This window comes from Pelobates fuscus, chromosome 6 (genome assembly GCF_036172605.1).
Source record: "Pelobates fuscus isolate aPelFus1 chromosome 6, aPelFus1.pri, whole genome shotgun sequence".
Taxonomy (NCBI): Eukaryota; Metazoa; Chordata; class Amphibia; order Anura; family Pelobatidae; genus Pelobates; species Pelobates fuscus.
In genome coordinates this window covers 282,501,304-282,519,485 of record NC_086322.1, presented here as the reverse complement: position 1 = coordinate 282,519,485, position 18,182 = coordinate 282,501,304, and the positions used below count along the sequence as shown (strand labels likewise).

At 42.8% G+C, this 18,182-nt stretch overlaps 1 protein-coding gene across 1 annotated transcript in view; it reads left to right on the top strand.

The window, feature by feature from the left end:
- Positions 1-7,106, top strand: part of FAM171A2 (family with sequence similarity 171 member A2) — a 44,015-nt gene extending 36,909 nt beyond the window's left edge. Inside the window, exons 5-9 of the mRNA XM_063459307.1 lie at positions 2,746-2,922; positions 3,047-3,163; positions 4,064-4,187; positions 4,391-5,742; positions 5,853-7,106. Of these exons, the coding sequence (XP_063315377.1) occupies positions 2,746-2,922; positions 3,047-3,163; positions 4,064-4,187; positions 4,391-5,742; positions 5,853-5,935 (1,853 nt within the window). The 3' untranslated portion in view covers positions 5,936-7,106. The remainder of the gene's footprint in view (positions 1-2,745; positions 2,923-3,046; positions 3,164-4,063; positions 4,188-4,390; positions 5,743-5,852) is intronic.
- Positions 7,107-18,182: the final 11,076 nt, after the last annotated feature.

Here is an 18,182-nt window from a genome sequence, read left to right as displayed (position 1 = left end):
AGCGGGAGATCCGTGTCGGTGATGTGTCTGATCTGCAAGTGTGTTTGTTGCCAGTATGGGACTATGTGTCTGCAGGACCACCAGATGTGTAGGTCCGTGCCTTCGTCTTCTCCGCAGCGCCAGCAGGTCGCGGGGACCGTTGGTATCATCCTGTGAATTCTTGCGGGGGTCCTGTACCAGTTGGTCAGCAATTTAAAATTGAGTTCCTGTTGTTTGGAGCACAGTGAGCTTTGGTGTGTTAAGATGTGGACTTTCGGCCATTGGGGGGCCGTCAGCGTTACTCCTGTGGCCTCCTCCCAGCGCGTTGTATGGTTGAGGAGCACAGGCTGTTGCGATGACAGAAGCATTGCGTAGAGGTTCAAAATTCCTCTGCTCAGGTGTGAGCGTTTCATGCAGAGCTGTTCGAATTCTGTCAGGGGCCTATGGAAAAGATGCCTCCCGTGTTGGGATAGGTAGTAGGTTTTAGTTTGGAAGTAATGAAATAATTTTTGACCAGTTTAAGATTGAACGAGAGTCCCTTGCTTCCCATAACTCTGCCCCTACTGGAGATGTGGCTAAGGCAGAGATTACACACTTCCTTCGAGCCATACCGATTCATACCAGCAATGGGCACTGTGATAGGCTGAAAGAGGTCAGCTGACTCTTTCTGCATTAATTTCTTGCTTGAAGATCTTATTTGTTATATCTTCTACCATGAAAAAATGTTAAAAAATAAACCCAGTCATAACGTGATGTAACTGCATTAATATAAAACAATGCTCAATATTGGGGTGAGGAGTGAAAGTCGAAGTGGGTAGTGGCCCATAGTCACCTGGATGGTGAAGGGCTGGAAATTTAAACTTTCAGACCACGGAGACTAGTCGACACTGATATCTGTTAATCAATTAGTCTGCTACGCATATCGCTGAGATAAACAGATGATAATCCATCATAAAACCATAATTTATAGTGATCCACTAAAAAAAAAAGGCGGCTTAACCCCTTAAGGACACATGATATGTGTGACATGTCATGATTCCCTTTTATTCCAGAAGTTTGGTCCTTAAGGGGTTAAAGTGCCATGCTATGTCGTAAATAGCATAGCGGCATTTAAGAACGGATACTGTTGCACGTGTTTATTTTCCTAGTCATATGGGTATCAATGCCTACAGTACATTTCTATTTTTCTAATAATCTCAGCTTATACCGGCTTGTCTTCAATAACCTGATATAAACTGTAATAATGTAGTGGGAACGCACTGGGTGTACAACGCATGACGCGAGCTCCCAGAATGCATTGTGTATAGTCGTTTATTGCTTTCTGGGGCTGAGTAAAAGCATAGTATAAATAGCCAGGAAAGAGCACTTAAAAAACAAACAAAAAAAAAATCACTTTTGCTAGTGATGTCACTGGTACAATTTTATAGATTAAATCGACCTCAAGAGAAAATGTTCATACATTTGGTGGTTGTGACAGATAATTGTAAAAGCCACAAGAGGAGATTTAGGCAGAGGAATTACTCGCTGTTTGGCTTTACACAGTATTCACCAGATGAGGGCAGTATCACACAGACCAAGGACGTGTCGAGAGAACTGAGACTTCATCATGATTGTAAACAGACATAGAATTTTGGCCTCATCTACATAGAATATTCTGCTCTTTAAAATGCAGGTAACGGGGTTGAGAGGCCAACTCCAGCGCCAAATGGACTTTTGAAAAGTTAACAATAAAAAAAGAAGTTTAATTCGTAAACGGTGTGTCAGCTTATTTGAAGCCGTAGTATTCGATCAGGGTTCTCTGTTCCTGTGTCTAACTTGTCTTTCCACAAATACTTGTCTGTTAGTCCACTTATTGTACAGCGCTACGGAATCTGTTTAGAGCTTTATAAATAAAAACATGAAATTAAAAAAAATAAAAAAAAATAAAAAAATGAATTAAAAAAATACCTACAACAGTGTCAAAATCATTGGAATCACTCGATATCTTCATCGATAATGTGAGCATGCAGCTAGACACATTCACTATAAGTAAAAGTCAGCAACACGCTGGCTGAGACCCAGTTTTAGTGACAAACTGCAGAGAGACGCAGGAAAATACCTCGATGAAATCAAAGTCGTATCCTGAACAAATGCTGGTTATCAGAAAAGATTCAAATTATGTCCATAGATTCCGTAAAACAATTTCAGTAAACGTAGGCATCATCAGTCTTCCCTTTGTACCTATACCATTCAACTTACTTTTAGGAAATTAAAATGGATTATTTTTGCTTTAATTCGCCTTTCGATGTGTAGCTGTCTCTTTGTTTGGATTGACTTCCTAAATTGGAGAGATATTTTTGATATTATATCATCTTTGAGGTTCTTCTCTGTATGAAGTCACTGTTAAGGGTGACACCATACAGAGAAGAAGAGGTGTGCTAGAAGGTATTATGAAGAACCGAATGGAGCAACAACAATAAGAGTAAGAGGTGCCCATTATTTTGAAGGCTAATATTTTTATCAGATGAGAAAGTGGAGTAGAGTAGACTAGTTACATAAGGAGTATTGAAGACCAAATTAGATATTTGCAGACCACTACAACCTTGAAGATATTTATACTTCTGTGAAAACCCCAGTGTTCTTCAGTGATAATTTTAAAGCTGCATTGGTAGAGTCATCAGTATTCTATTTCATTGCCTCAAGAATTATAATCTTATATTTTTCTCTTGTATTCCCTTTTCCGTCTTTGCATCACCTTTGATTAACTTCTCTGTTTTTCCTTGCTAGGTAGCACAACTTGGGTTGAGTTGGTCCCGGTGGCTGCAGTCAGTGTTCACCTTTTCACCGGTAATGGCTCCGAGGTTAATCTCTCTGGACCAGTACAGCTGTCTCTTCCTTTGCCACCCGACTCTGGGCTCACAACGTCCAGCAGTGTTCCTGCCTGGAGATTTGAACCTAAGACTGGTAAGTCCGAAGAAATTATTGAAGCAAGAATTTTCTTTTAATGTACATTTATATTTTTATTTGTTCCCACCTCTATTTTCTGCCTCATTTTTACTTTCTTGTATTCATCTTTCTCACCTCCTAGGCCTGTGGATTCGAAATGGTATGGGCATGGTGAGAAGAGAGGGACAGCAGTTGTACTGGTCCTATGTGTCCCCAAAGCTCGGTTACTGGGCAGCAGCCATCCCGGCAACTGGAAGAGGTGAGATTTGCCCTACTTTTAACAACAGTAGGGTTTGGCTTTATTCTGGGTGAACGTCACATCTGTTTAGAGGATTGATCGTTGCTTTTCATTTTAGTAATTTCCTCTGCCAATAACTTGGTTTTACGTCATGGAAACCAGATGACTATTAAAAGTGTTATGCTAAGTTTTAGTGAAGGTAACTTGACACAAAAATCTGCTGTCCTGGGTTGTCCATTGCTGATCTCAACCTTCTGTGAACAGTGGCAAATCATATCTCCCTGCTGCATTAACAACTATTTCAACAATATACATTAAAGAGTTACTCCAACCCTCTGTGCATCTGTGTAAAATGCCTTATTGGGTACTATGACTTAGATGAGCGTCCCCCTCTCAGTTTGCTCAAAACCAGGCAAAAATGTTTTCCACTTACCTGGAATCCAGCACCGGGAGAAGCTTGTGGTGCTGACTTCCATGCCCATTCCTGACGGCATCCAGGAGTCTCACGTGGTCAAATCAGAGGCTTCTCTAAAATCTATATTTATAAAATATATAATGTATAAACATAGTTTTTTTTTTTTTGTTTTTTTTTGTTTTTTTTTATGTTGCTCTCTTTCCCTCCTCACTTCTCTCATGATCTGTGAATAAATCAACATTTATTGGCTCCTAACTGTCAATCAACTTTTTTAACCATTAAACTTCTTATTTATTTATTTATTTATTTCTAAAAAAATTTAATTGTGAAACAAAGAAAACTGTTCGCTAATTGTTCATTTAATACAATTCAATGAATACAATTTGTTTCAAACTGAATGCACAATTCTAATTCTCAGTCACTTATTCCCCGTTTTTGCTCGATTTCATTAATATTTATTCTGTGATTGCCTGTCTATTCCTGACATTGTACTTTTTTTTATGCAGGAATGCTGTCTCTTATGGGTGGTGTGGACATAGCTGGCTATCACACCATTTTCCTTCTCTCTATTCTGGGTGCCCTCGCTCTTCTGGTGTTGATACTGCTTTGTCTTCTTATATATTATTGCAGGTAATGTCTTCTTTACTGTACATTGTTTCCTGTGTCAAATATTTGTTTTCCCATACCACCACCTGCCTAATAGGCATTGACTTTATTTATTCCAAGTTCCTTTCTTCATCATCCACATACCTCTTAAAACCACTTTACTTTCTTACTTCCGTCATCGATTTCTATCTTTGTTGAAATCTAACAACTTACTTTCTTTTACGCAGGCGACGTTGTCTGAAACCTAGACAGCAGCATCATAAACTGCAACTGTCGGGTATAGCAGAACCCAAACGAGACCAGGCAACTTCTACCTCTCATCTTAATCTCATCAGCACCAGCCACCTCGACTCCACGTCCACAGCTGACAGTGACCTTCGTACACCTGTTTTGCGTTCAGCTTATTCATCTCGTGAAGACTTCTGCAAGTCTGGGGGACGTTCTTCCCTCCAGCATTCCACTGATACTCTCCCACTAAGGCCAGGTCCTCGAGACGAGTATCCATTGAAATCCGCCCGCTCTGGTGACCTGCTAGATTCAGAAGATCTAAAGAGAAACTATGGGGCAGGTGGCAAGGGGCAGCACAGGAGACGAGGCAGGGGAGGAGTTAGAGATCCCCCTCCTTCTCCTCCACCACTTCCACCACCATTCAAACATGTGATAGGGGACTCTAAGCCTCCAGACTATCTAATGACGCAGTCAGCGGATCCCTTGTCACGCCCTACCTCCTTAACCCAACCAGGCCAGCTCATCTTTTGTGGGTCAATTGACCACATGAAGGAGGGTGGATACCGACATGCAATGCCCACCTTGGTGATCCCAGCTCACTATGTTCGGTTGTCCTCTGAAGACAACCCTCCAGGACAGGGTGATGAACAGTCTGAAAGTGAGTCAGGATCAACTCAAACCTCTCATGCTCATCACTTTGCACCTCAAGATCACGTCCAACGCCAGCAGCTGCTGCAACAAGTCCATGCATACCAACAGGGGGGAGCATCTGGTGCACAAGACCAGGATGGCAAAGGCTGGGGAGGTTCAGTTACAATTCCAGTGGTCTTTAATGAGTCCACCATGGCACAACTCAATGGAGAGCTACAAGCTTTGACTGAGAAGAAACTTTTGGAGTTGGGTGTTAAGCCTCACCCCAGAGCATGGTTTGTTTCACTGGATGGACGTTCCAATGCCCAAGTGCGTCATTCTTACATTGACCTGCAGGCTGGGGACAAAGCCCGCAGTAATGATGCCAGCTTGGACTCAGGGGTAGATGTCAATGAGATTAAAGTAAAACCTGGACAAGATGAAAGAATTGGGAGGTCACAGATGCAACCGTCTTCACTCACTTACTCCAAGCTTGTCTTTGCTGAAGAAGGGGAACAGAGTCTGAGTGAAAGTAGGACTGGAGGTGGATGTTCCCCGGAGGATAGCTCACTCACACCACTTCTGGATGAAGGTTCGGAAACTTGTCCAGTTATGAGCAGGAGAGGGCGCAGCAGAGGAGACAGTTCCCGCAGCAGTACTAGTGAGCTACGAAGGGACTCTATGACCAGCCCAGATGAGGACCTCAATGACCAATCTGAAGGTGGGGATGACCAAGATAAGAAGAGTCCCTGGCAAAAAAGAGAGGAGAGACCACTCATGGTGTTCAATGTGAAATAACAAGAGACTTCTCAATTTTTGTTCTATGTGTAGGGCAATTCCCACAAGAGACTTCGGAGAGAGAGCGGGGTTGCCTCTTGAATCCGAAGCCTGGGGTTGGAGATCGAAAAGACTGAAAAGACAATGCCCCCCAACTTTCCCCTATCCTTGAGGCACAGCTGAAGACGTTTCCATGTGTAAGGAAAAACAACTCCAAACAGATAAAGACTATTACATAGACAACAAAACACACAACCTAAATATAAGTACATACACATAGCCAATTCAAAAAACTATCACACATATATGAGGACCCAGTACACTATTAAAACACACCATCACACAGAAAAATGCCAGAATCATGTCTACACAAAGCACATGTATTTATGTGTCCCTATAGATTGGAGTCTATGAAGCTTAGGGTGAGACTCTTGATGGGACCAAATGCTCTCTTTTGTAAATGAGATATTGTTGAAACCCTTACCTTAAACCTCGGCTTGTCCCTCTCTTCATTTGCCTCAGAAGCAGATATTTTTCGGAAGGGGAGTAGTTGGTTAGGAACTCTGCTTTCTCAAGTGGTTGTGGCATTGTTGGATTTGGAGTCCCCTCAATATATCCAGGAATCACCCTGTCTCTCATATGGCATTTCATATTTGGTCATGGAGGCCTATTGCATAAGGTTCTTGGTATACCATGCATTGTGGTTCTTGTAGTCCTAGTAATTAATTTGTGTAAGGTCTGTGGAAGCTCATAGCTTGCAATGCATTATGGTCCTTGTAGGTCTGGTATTGAGACTCCATACATATATCATGGCTTGCATTACATGTTCATGTAACCCAGATCTTAAGGAATATTAATTGTTTCCAAATGGACATCTCTGGCTCTTTATCACAATGCATTATGACCCTTCAACTCTTCTGAATCCCCTATAACAAGCCTAGCAGAGCATTATTGTTATTGTAAATCCTATTTATAGTAGCCAAAACCTTGTAATGCATCCTGGTCAATATAGTATGAATCTTTCCTAGGAATTCCACTCTCCCTTACTGCAGTCCAATATGGTCTTTAGAACATTCTAATCCTAGGGTCTTAAATTAATTTATGAGGCAGTCTGCACTCCTGATTTATAAAGGAATGCTCTCCTTTCCCTATTCTCCAATGTGATCTGGTCCATAGTCCAAGCAGGTGATAGGAAAGAACACAGACCCGATTAATTTCAATGGATAACCGCACAAGGAGAGTGTATTTGTTGTGTAAAACAGTAACAAGTTTTCCTACAGAACATTAATAAAAAAAAAATTGTAAAAATAGCAAGTATTCGTTTGAGATGAGATGGTGTGTCTGAGGATTATGTTGACATTTATGTTGTTTACTATGTTTGGTTAGTAAAATTACTGTTTTGCAGAAGCAACTTCTAAAGAAACATCTCTAGATCATCGAGAGGTCCATGGGTTTCCGTATGTTTGTCCTGCTTTTCTGTCATCTCTGTTTCAGCAGTTTCGCTAATGCATCCAGTTGACGTAAGACCTATGATGTCCACTATCCCCGAAGAGGTTGCGCTATCCCAAACCACTCTGCACAAGTACCATGTCCCTCATACAATCAAAGTATCAAAACAGGAAGTAATACACCAGTGATGTACAAAGCTTTGGCACTCAAGGCATCTGCCGGGTAGCCATCAAAGTGTGTTATGCTGCTAATTGACATATTGACTTATCAGGTAGCCTGTTGCTAGTGCAGGTATCAATACAGACACAGACCTTTACTATAGGCAACAGTATGTATTGGAAAGCAAAGAACCTGACCATGAGTGGGAAAATGTCCAAATTTGTCTGGTGTTGCTTCACAGTGACGTTGGAGGATATATCCTTAAACCTCATGTGTAAGACATTGAGCATATTCACGACACCACCACCATACCTTAGCATGAGCGAGTGCTTCTGTAGTGCTCTGCGCATGCATGGACTGGTGTGATAAGACGGTACAATGATATGGAATGTTGGGTTGGGGTTTTAGCTCTACTTATATGATTGAGGTGGAAGAGTAAGGGCTGATTGTTGTGCTAAAGAGGCTTTTGTGAGAAAGTGTATTTTGGAAGAAAGACATTTGTAAATATCATAGTGTAAGGCAGTGCTCCTCAACCCTCTACTCAGTCAGTGCAGCAGAAGAGCCTCTAGCGGCTGTCAGGAATATTTAACTCTGTAAACACTGCCGTCTCTGGGAAAAGAAATGTCAATGTTTTACATTGGTCTGGGAGCAGTGGCCCTGTGACTGTCCATTTAGCCCTCCATTTCATTGAGATGAAGTGGTCTGGTGGGTGACGTTAGCGTCCCTTTAATCATTAGCTTCCTGCAAAATAAAATAAATCCTAAAGTACCATATTGTGAGAATGATGGATGTTTCTTACCTTAAGGTACATTTTTAGTATCAAGTTTATGCCTTTTTGATGAGCACAGTTTTCCTATTACAGGAATGCAATCCGATTCACTTAATTACTGACACCATTTCTAAAGTTAAATTAAATGGCAGCATAAGAAAAAAGAAAATCATGCTTTTGTTATAGCAATGCTTGTACAGTGTAGGTATTTAGTGCATCTTAAATACACTGTATATTTCACAGTTGTGTAACTTGTTCAAATATTGAACTATACTAGCCCCTTGAAAATGATTCCCACATTATTTCCTGTTCGTAGAGAATCCTAATGATCAGGAACTGTCCATTAGACACATATGTAGAGGCAGAGGCGTAACTAAAAACCAACAGGCTCCCCCCATGCTCATCATTGAGTCAAGATTGCCTATACCATAGAAGATCCAGCGTTTTATTTGACTACAGTATCAAGTTTCCATCAGTCTATTGGAATCCACTACATATTGGGACTATTACGCTCATACTTATATTTATTTTATTGTGTATATATATGTGAGTACATTTTATTTTTTTATATATATATTTTTTTTTTATCTCTCATTTTATCTTTTAATTGTACTATTTTTGTATAGCACGACCTATTACTTTGTTTTTTCCATATTCTTTATTGAGGACATTAGAGGGAACCTCATACCCATAGGTTGCAGCTTTTCTCCTGTCTCTCCTCCTTCAGACCACCCAGCGCTGATCCTATACCCCCTTTTTCCCCCAGGTGTCTCATTTCCTTCCCCTCCAGCCCCTCCATTTGTCTCATTCCCTCTCCCCCCAGCCCCTCTATTTGTCTTATTCTCTTTCCCACCCCAGCTCCTCTCATTTTTTTTTCTTCTTTAATTTTTGCTTTGCAAAACGATGCCACAACAGCATGAGCAAGCGTTTTGGCAATAGGTTTACATAGTCATGACATAAAAAGAATTTGCACAGATTTTATGGTAAAGTAATAATTAACAAGCTAAGTAGGCATGTCTAACTGATGGGCACAAGGAGCCAGAGACCCAATCTGGCTAAGTTTAAGATGTCTATTTGTCTAATTTCCTCTCCCCCTCCCAGCCCCTCTTTGTCTCATTTCCTCTCCCCCTCCCCGCCCCTCTTTGTCTCATTCCCTCTCCTACTCCAGCCCCTCTGTTTGTCTCATTTCCTCTCTCACCCTAGCCCCCCCATTTGTCTCATTTCCTCTCCCACCCTAGCCTCCCCATTTGTCTCATTCCCTTTCCCACCCCAGCCCCCCCATTTGTCTCATTTCCTTTCCCACCCTAGCCTCCCCATTTGTCTCATTCTCGCTCCCCACCTCAGTGAGAACGTCCTATAGACCGTGGTGCTCAGCCATGCTACACACCAAGACCGTCAGGAGGGGAGCAGCACAGCACAACACTCCCCTCCTGCCAGTAACACAGCAGGCCCCTGACATTGTGGTTGACCGTGGTCGCAGCTGTGGCCGGGCCCCCTGGAGTGATGGGCCCAGTCGCACCTGCGACCTCTGTGACCGTGGTAAGTACGCCACTGTGTATAAGACATTCCAATACCTCTAATCTTTATTAAAAAAAAGAAATACAAAAACTGAATCTGACATCAAATATGATGTTATAAGTGAACCTGGAATTGAAAAGTGTGTATACTTTCTATTTTAAACTTTCCATTTTTTTTTTCCAATATAGAATCAATTTGTACAAGGGATGATGAAAAGAAAGGAATGCTTACATGAAATAGGAGGTAAACGTTGATGTAAAAATAAAAGATAAAAATCACAAACTCCTAATGCAACTGCAAAGGTCGTGTTAGGCTGAGAGACAATTACCAGTTTGTGTTTGCTGTAAAAACAGATATAACAATTTGTCCTTTAATATATGAATTTTCAAAGCAATTCAAGATGAGACATGGACACACGTAATGGAAGAATTACTTTGGAAAAGTGATCTAAACACACACACTCTCAGCAAGGGACACAAAATCCCACACATGCGGCTTCAGAACAAGATGGCGCTTCTGTTATGACTTTTGACAAACTTTTTGAGAGCATAGCTTGTGGACTAGCCTTCCATTTTCTGCTTCCAAAAAAAAAAAGTTGAGGTTTCTCTTTGATGAATGATGTAGTATAATACTAATATTCAGCACCTAAATAACAAGGAGTATAGGCTGTACTCTGGTACTGAGTCCAGCCAAGGGCTATGGCCCACTTGAGACATGTTTAAATATCTCCCTAACTGAATAGCTGCAAAGAAGCCGGCCACTTACTAACTACATTAAACAGCCGTGATAGCGTGGGGACGATGTGTTGTTCAATCACTTATGCCCACTGTATGAAGGATGATGCACAGGAGAAAATTGAGCCAACAACCTAATTCAGACTGCTATCACTAGGTACCAGGTAAGCCACCCACCTGCACATAAAACACAACACAAATAGTGGCATTTAAAAAGAAGGTATTTTAAAATTAAAGGGTGGTGCACTCCTTGGCATATACAAGCTTTGTGCTCAGGTAGGCAGATAATCATTAAATGGACACTCTAGTCACCTGAACAACGTTAGCTTAATGAAGCAGTTTTGGTGTATAGAACATGCCCCGGCAGCCTCACTGCTCAATCCTCTGCCATTTAGGAGTTAAATCCCTTTGTTTATGAACCCTAGTCACACCTCCCTGCATGTTACTTGCACAGCCTTCCATAAACACTTCCTGTAAAGAGAGCCCTATTTAGGCTTTCTTTATTGCAAGTTCTATTTAATTAAGATTTTCTTATCCCCTGCTATGTTAACAGCTTGCTAGACCCTGCAAGAGCCTCCTGTATGTGATTAAAGTTCAATTTAGAGATTGAGATATAATTATTTAAGGTAAATTACATCTGTTTGAAAGTGAAACCAGTTTTTTTTTCATGCAGGCTCTGTCAATCATAGCCAGGGAAACTGTGGCTAGGGCTGCATAAACAGAAACAAAGTGATTTAACTCCTAAATGACCGTGAATTGAGCAGTGAAATTGCAGGGGAATGATCTATCCACTAAAACTGCTTTATTTAGCTAAAGTAATTTAGGTGACTATAGTGTTCCTTTAACCAGATAATGAGCTACCATTTGATCCAGTTGTGCATGCTAGACCTAAATAGCCGGCAAAGAATCCAAAGCAGCCATGGGCACAACCCAACACCTTGTACATACCTATATTTTCAGACATCAGTTTATCAGGTTTTGCAGGTGTCCCTCTCTCTCACCCCATCCACTATGGGTACCCCTTTTGGAGGTGACCACAGGAAAGCATAAATTGAGGAGTCTCTGTAACCAGTTTTAGCTGTAAGTATTGCAGTTAGCATGTTAAAATGAGTGTAGGACTTCCCGATATTGGGGTACTGTGACGTAGTGGTGGGCTCAACACAATATGATCACTTGGTGTAACTGAATCCCCATTTATTTATTTATTTTTTGCTAAGATAGGTGACTTTAAGTAGCCTTGTGAAATTTAAAAGTGTATTTTGGTTGGTGTGCCCGTGCAGATTCTTTATCTGGATTTTGTATAGATTTTGGTCCCTACAGCAGCACCACCACTTCTAAGAAATGCATTTTCCAGGTGTGCCCCCAACTCTCCATTTTTCTTCTCTGCAGTACTGTGTCAGAATGTCAGTGCTGGTAGTAGCTGCAGGGTTCTAGTCACAGTACATGGGAAGCTTATGATGTCATTGATGCCCAATAATATAGCCTGCGGCCACGCCAGCCTGTTATCTTATTCTGCTCCGTAGTTCCTGGACAGAAAAATGAACAGCCTCCCCCAAACCCTCTACATGCTTCCTCCTAACCTCTGACCTTCTCTATACCTCCTAACTTTGGATTTCTGGGGGGGGGGGGAGGGGTAAAAGACAGTAAATCCTGGCAAAAAATTATGCCGACCCACAAAGGGCAGACCATGCACGGTTTGAGCTTAGCGCAAGTGACTCTAGTGATGCAGTTACACTACGCTTGTTGGGGACAGTCCCCTGGTGTCCCCAAATGCAAGACACCAGGGAACAAAGTCAGGACAGTACCTTAGATGTAAGAGTGTCCCACACAACTGATACAAGGCCTGCTTCCCGGACAGCAGCTGCAAGGTACAATAGATTACATATATCCACTGTATTTAACCCTTCCAAGCATTTATCGACTGGTTTTCCAAATTTGTTTGGAATATAGGAGCCAGCTAAAAATGTTAGGAGCCAGTTATTTTCAACGAAAAAGTGCAATTCTTAAAGGGACACTATAGTCACCAGGACCACTACAGCTGGATGTAGTTGTTCTGGTGTCTATAGCCTGTCCCTGCAGGCATTACAGTGTCAACACTGCATTTTCCGCGAAAAGGCAGAGTTTACATTGCTGCTTAGTAACACCTCTAGTGATGGTCACTTAGATGGCCACTAGAGATTCCTGGGTCACTGCTGCACCACGTGCAGCACCCTGGTTCAGTGTCTCCAAGCTCTGCATGGAGGCGCTGAATGTTCCTCATAGAGATTGATTAATGTAATGCATTTCTATGAGGAGATGCGGATAGGTACATTTGCTGCACATGCACAAAATCCTCCCAATGCTTTCCTAAGGGAAAGCATTGCCTTTACTGAGATCCTAAAAATTGATCATCTCAGCCATGGCGAAACTGGCACGGTGTGGGAAAATAGGAAGAAAGGTGAGTAAAAACACTTTCCTCGTGTGAACGGAGGGGGCAGGTACCTAAACGGGCTTACACACACACACACACACTGACAGGCTCGCCCATTCTGACAGCACACAAACACACACAACAGGCTTGCACGAACACGCACTCTTGACAGACACACAGGCTTACACACATTTTTGTTTTAATTGAAACCCACTTAGCCTCCCTACATTAGGAAGAGAGCAGCCCCACTGGACCCCAGGAAAGACCCACTCAGCTCTCCCAGTGTGCGAAGGAGCAGTACTCTGTGCTCCCTCGAGCTCTGCAATGATGCCGGGGCCGGGATTACGTCATATTCCAGCTCCCGACATCATTAGACAGCGCGAGGGAGAAGAGAGCAGCTGCAAACAGAGTACTGCTCCCGCGGGCGGGCGCCTCCAATATTCCCCATGACAGCCGCCGTCAAAGCTCCCTCCCACACTAGAGAGCTGGCAAATCCCAGGGCGAAATTTCTAGTCGCCGTGGCGATCTGGCGCCTGGGATTTGTCGAGCCCTGACCTAGATAATGGTTCCCAAGCACTCCTCGTTAAACGATTTGTCCAACACATCATGACTGATATTTAGAGTATACATTTCATGCTGGTTTTCTTATGAATTACATAACTTGATCATGCCAAGTCTCTGGGTCTGACAAATCCCAGATAGCAACAATTCACTTATACTGAAATCTTAACAGGAGACACTTTTACAATGAAGCTGTCTGTGTGCAGTAACCATTTAGTTTCAAAACCATTTAGTTGCAAAACATTGTAGTTTGGTAGAAACTGCAGTGTTACCACACCTCTGAAAGGACAGAGCAGCATTTGATTTGCTGCGCATGCACACTAGCTTACCAATACGTTCCTATAGGGAAGCATTGGATTGGTGGAGATCAGTCATGATCAGCAGCAAGTCGATGGCTGAAAAGTTAAAACTGTTCGACTATAGCGTTCGAAATCCAGGTTTCTATTATTAACACTATAGTGTTTCTTTACGAGAGAGAAGGTCTATCCTAGCAATCAGTGCCGACTCATAGCTGAACTTTTGCAGTGGTGGTCAATGTTACTAGAATATATGGTGGTGTGAGAATAATAGCTATCATTCCTGGATAAATTAGTCTAAAATGACGTTGCTATATTTAAGAGATAATATAGGCACCAATACCAATTCGTCTCATTGAAGCGGTTTGAATGCAGCGTCCCTGTCCCCATTAGTCCTGCAATGTAAAATGTAGCAGTATTAGAGCAACTGTTTACATTGGAGACAGCCACTAGATGCAGTCTTAACCCTGCAGACAGCCATTTGATGCAGTTTGACTCCATGAAAAGACACTGGATGCCTTTGCATAAGGACATCCAGTGTCTCCATAAAACATTGAGTCAATGCTTTGCTATGGGCAAGTGCTAAGGCACACTCAGACCTTGTTCCAAATTAGGTTCCTGAATTGCTGTGACGGAGGAGCCTAATCCAACACTTAGTGGGGGGAAAAAAACAAACATTTTAAGTAAACTAACTGCAAGGGAGCTGCGAAGGAATAGGATGGCAGAGGGCACTATAGTATTAGCATACAGGTTTGTATTCCCAACACTGTAGGGTTCTTTAACCCCTTAACGACACAACTTCTGGAATAAAAAGGGAATCATGACAATGAGGGCCGCCATCAGGGGGTGACAACCGTGACGGTTGTCACGGGCCCGGCGGTCCTGGGGGGCCCGGACTGCTTTGGCAGTCCAGGGCCCCACAATTACACTCTGCACATATATATAGCGATCATCGCTATATATATGTGCAGCCGCGGGCCCCCCGGCTCCCTGTATTTGCAGAGGGGGCCCAGCGGACTGCAGAAGCACTTTCCAGCATTTCCCTGCGTCTAACTCCCGCGAGATGTGCGGTCGGTAACCATGGCAACGCTCCGCGCGACGCGCAAATCACGTCTCGCGGGAGTTAGACGCAGGGAAATGCTGGAAAGTGCTTCTGCAGTCCGCTGGGCCCCCTCTGCAAATACAGGGAGCCGGGGGCCCAGAATGCCACCGGACCGGACCACCAGGGATCAAAGAATCTTCCCCCCTCCCTGAACAAGGTAAGAAACAGGGAGGGGGGAATAACGTTCATTACATTACATACATACACTAATAAACACACTAACACACACACTGCATCCACTACACTGACACACACACTGCATTCATTACACTAACACACACACTGCATTCATTACACTAACACACACACTGCATTTATTACACTAAAACACACACTGCATCCACAACACTAACACACACTCTGCATTCATTGCACTGACACACTCTGCATCCACTACCCTAACACACACTCTGCATCCACTACACTAACACACACTCTGCATCCACTACACTGACACACACACTGCATTCACTACACTAACACACACACACTGCATTCACTACACTAACACACACACTGCATTTATTACACTAACACACACTCTGCATTCATTGCACTGACACACACTGCATCCACTACACTAACACACACTCTGCATCCATTTCACTAACACACACACTGCATTCATTACACTAACATGCACTGTATTCACACCACTAACACGCACTCTGCATTCATTGCACTGACACACACACACTGCATTCACTACACTAACACACACTGCATTCACTATACTAACACACACACTGCATTCATTACACTAACACACACTCTGCATCCACTACACTAACACACACTCTGCATCCACTACACTAACACACACTCTGCATCCACTACACTGACACACACTATGCTTCCACTACACTAACACACACTGTATTCACTACACTAACACACACACTGCATCCACTACATTAACATACACACTACATTCACTTCACTAACACACACTACATTCACTTCACTAACACACACTGCATCCACTACACTAACACACTGTATTCACTACACTAACACACACACTGCATCCACTACACTAACACACACACACACTGCATTCACTTCACTAACACACACTCTGCATCCACTACATTAACACACACACACTGCATCCACTACACTAACACACTGCATCCACTACACTAACACACACACTGCATCCACTACACTAACACACACTGCATTCACTTCACTAACACACACTCTGCATCCACTACACTAACACACACACTGCATCCACAACACTAACACACACTCTGCATTCATTGCACTGGCACACTCTGCATCTACAACACTGACACACACACTGCATTCATTTCACTAACACACACACTGCATTCATTACACTAACACGCACTGTATTCACAACAGTAACACGCACTCTCCATTCATTGCACTGACACACACACACTGCATTCACTACACTAACACACACACTGCATTCACTACACTAACACACACACTGCATTCACTACACTAACACACACACTGCATTCACTACACTAACACACACACTGCATTCACTACACTAACACACACACTGCATTCATTACACTAACACACACACTGCATTCACTACACTAACACACACACTGCATTCACTACACTAACACACACACTGCATTCACTACACTAACACACACTGCATTCACTACACTAACACACACACTGCATTCATTACACTAACACACACACACTGCATTTATTACACTAACACACACACTGCATTTATTACACTAACACACACACTGCATCCACAACACTAACACACACTCTGCATTCATTGCACTGACACACTCTGCATCCACTACCCTAACACACACTCTGCATCCACTACACTAACACACACTCTGCATCCACTACACTGACACACACACTGCATTTATTACACTAACACACACACTGCATTCACTACACTAACACACACTGCATTTATTACACTAACACACACACTGCATCCACTACACTAACACACACACTGCATCCACTACACTAACACACACTCTGCATCCATTTCACTAACACACACACTGCATTCATTACACTAACACGCACTGTATTCACAACACTAACACGCACTCTGCATTCATTGCACTGACACACACTCTGCATCCACTACACTAACACACACTCTGCATCCACTACACTAACACACACTCTGCATCCACTACACTAACACACACTCTGCATCCACTACACTAACACACACTCTGCATCCACTACACTGACACACACTCTGCATCCACTACACTGACACACACTATGCTTCCACTACACTAACACACACTGTATTCACTACACTAACACACACACTGCATCCACTACATTAACACACACACTACATTCACTTCACTAACACACACTGCATCCACTACACTAACACACTGTATTCACTACACTAACACACACACTGCATCCACTACACTAACACACACACTGCATCCACTACACTAACACAGACACACACTGCATTCACTTCACTAACACACACTCTGCATCCACTACATTAACACACACACACTGCATCCACTACACTAACACACTGCATCCACTACACTAACACACACACTGCATCCACTACACTAACACACACACACACACTGCATTCACTTCACTAACACACACTCTGCATCCACTACACTAACACACACACTGCATCCACAACACTAACACACTCTGCATTCATTGCACTGACACACTCTGCATCCACAACACTGACACACACACTGCATTCATTTCACTAACACACACACTGCATTCATTACACTAACATGCACTCTGCATTCATTGCACTGACACACACACACTGCATTCACTACACTAACACACACACTGCATTCACTACACTAACACACACACTGCATTCACTACACTAACACACACACTGCATCCATTACACTAACACACACACTGCATCCATTACACTAACACGCACTCTGCATCCACTACACTAACACACACTCTGCATCCACTACACTAACACACACTCTGCATCCACTACACTAACACACACTCTGCATCCACTACACTAACACACACTCTGCATCCACTACACTGACACACACTATGCTTCCACTACACTAACACACACACTGTATTCACTACACTAACACACACACTGCATCCACTACATTAACACACACACTACATTCACTTCACTAACACACACTGCATCCACTACACTAACACACTGTATTCACTACACTAATACACACACTGCATCCACTACACTAACACACACACACTGCATTCACTTCACTAACACACACTCTGCATCCACTACACTAACACACACATACTGTATTCACTACACTGACACACACTCTGCATTCACTACACCGACACACTCTGCATCCACTACACTAACACACACACTCTGCATTCAC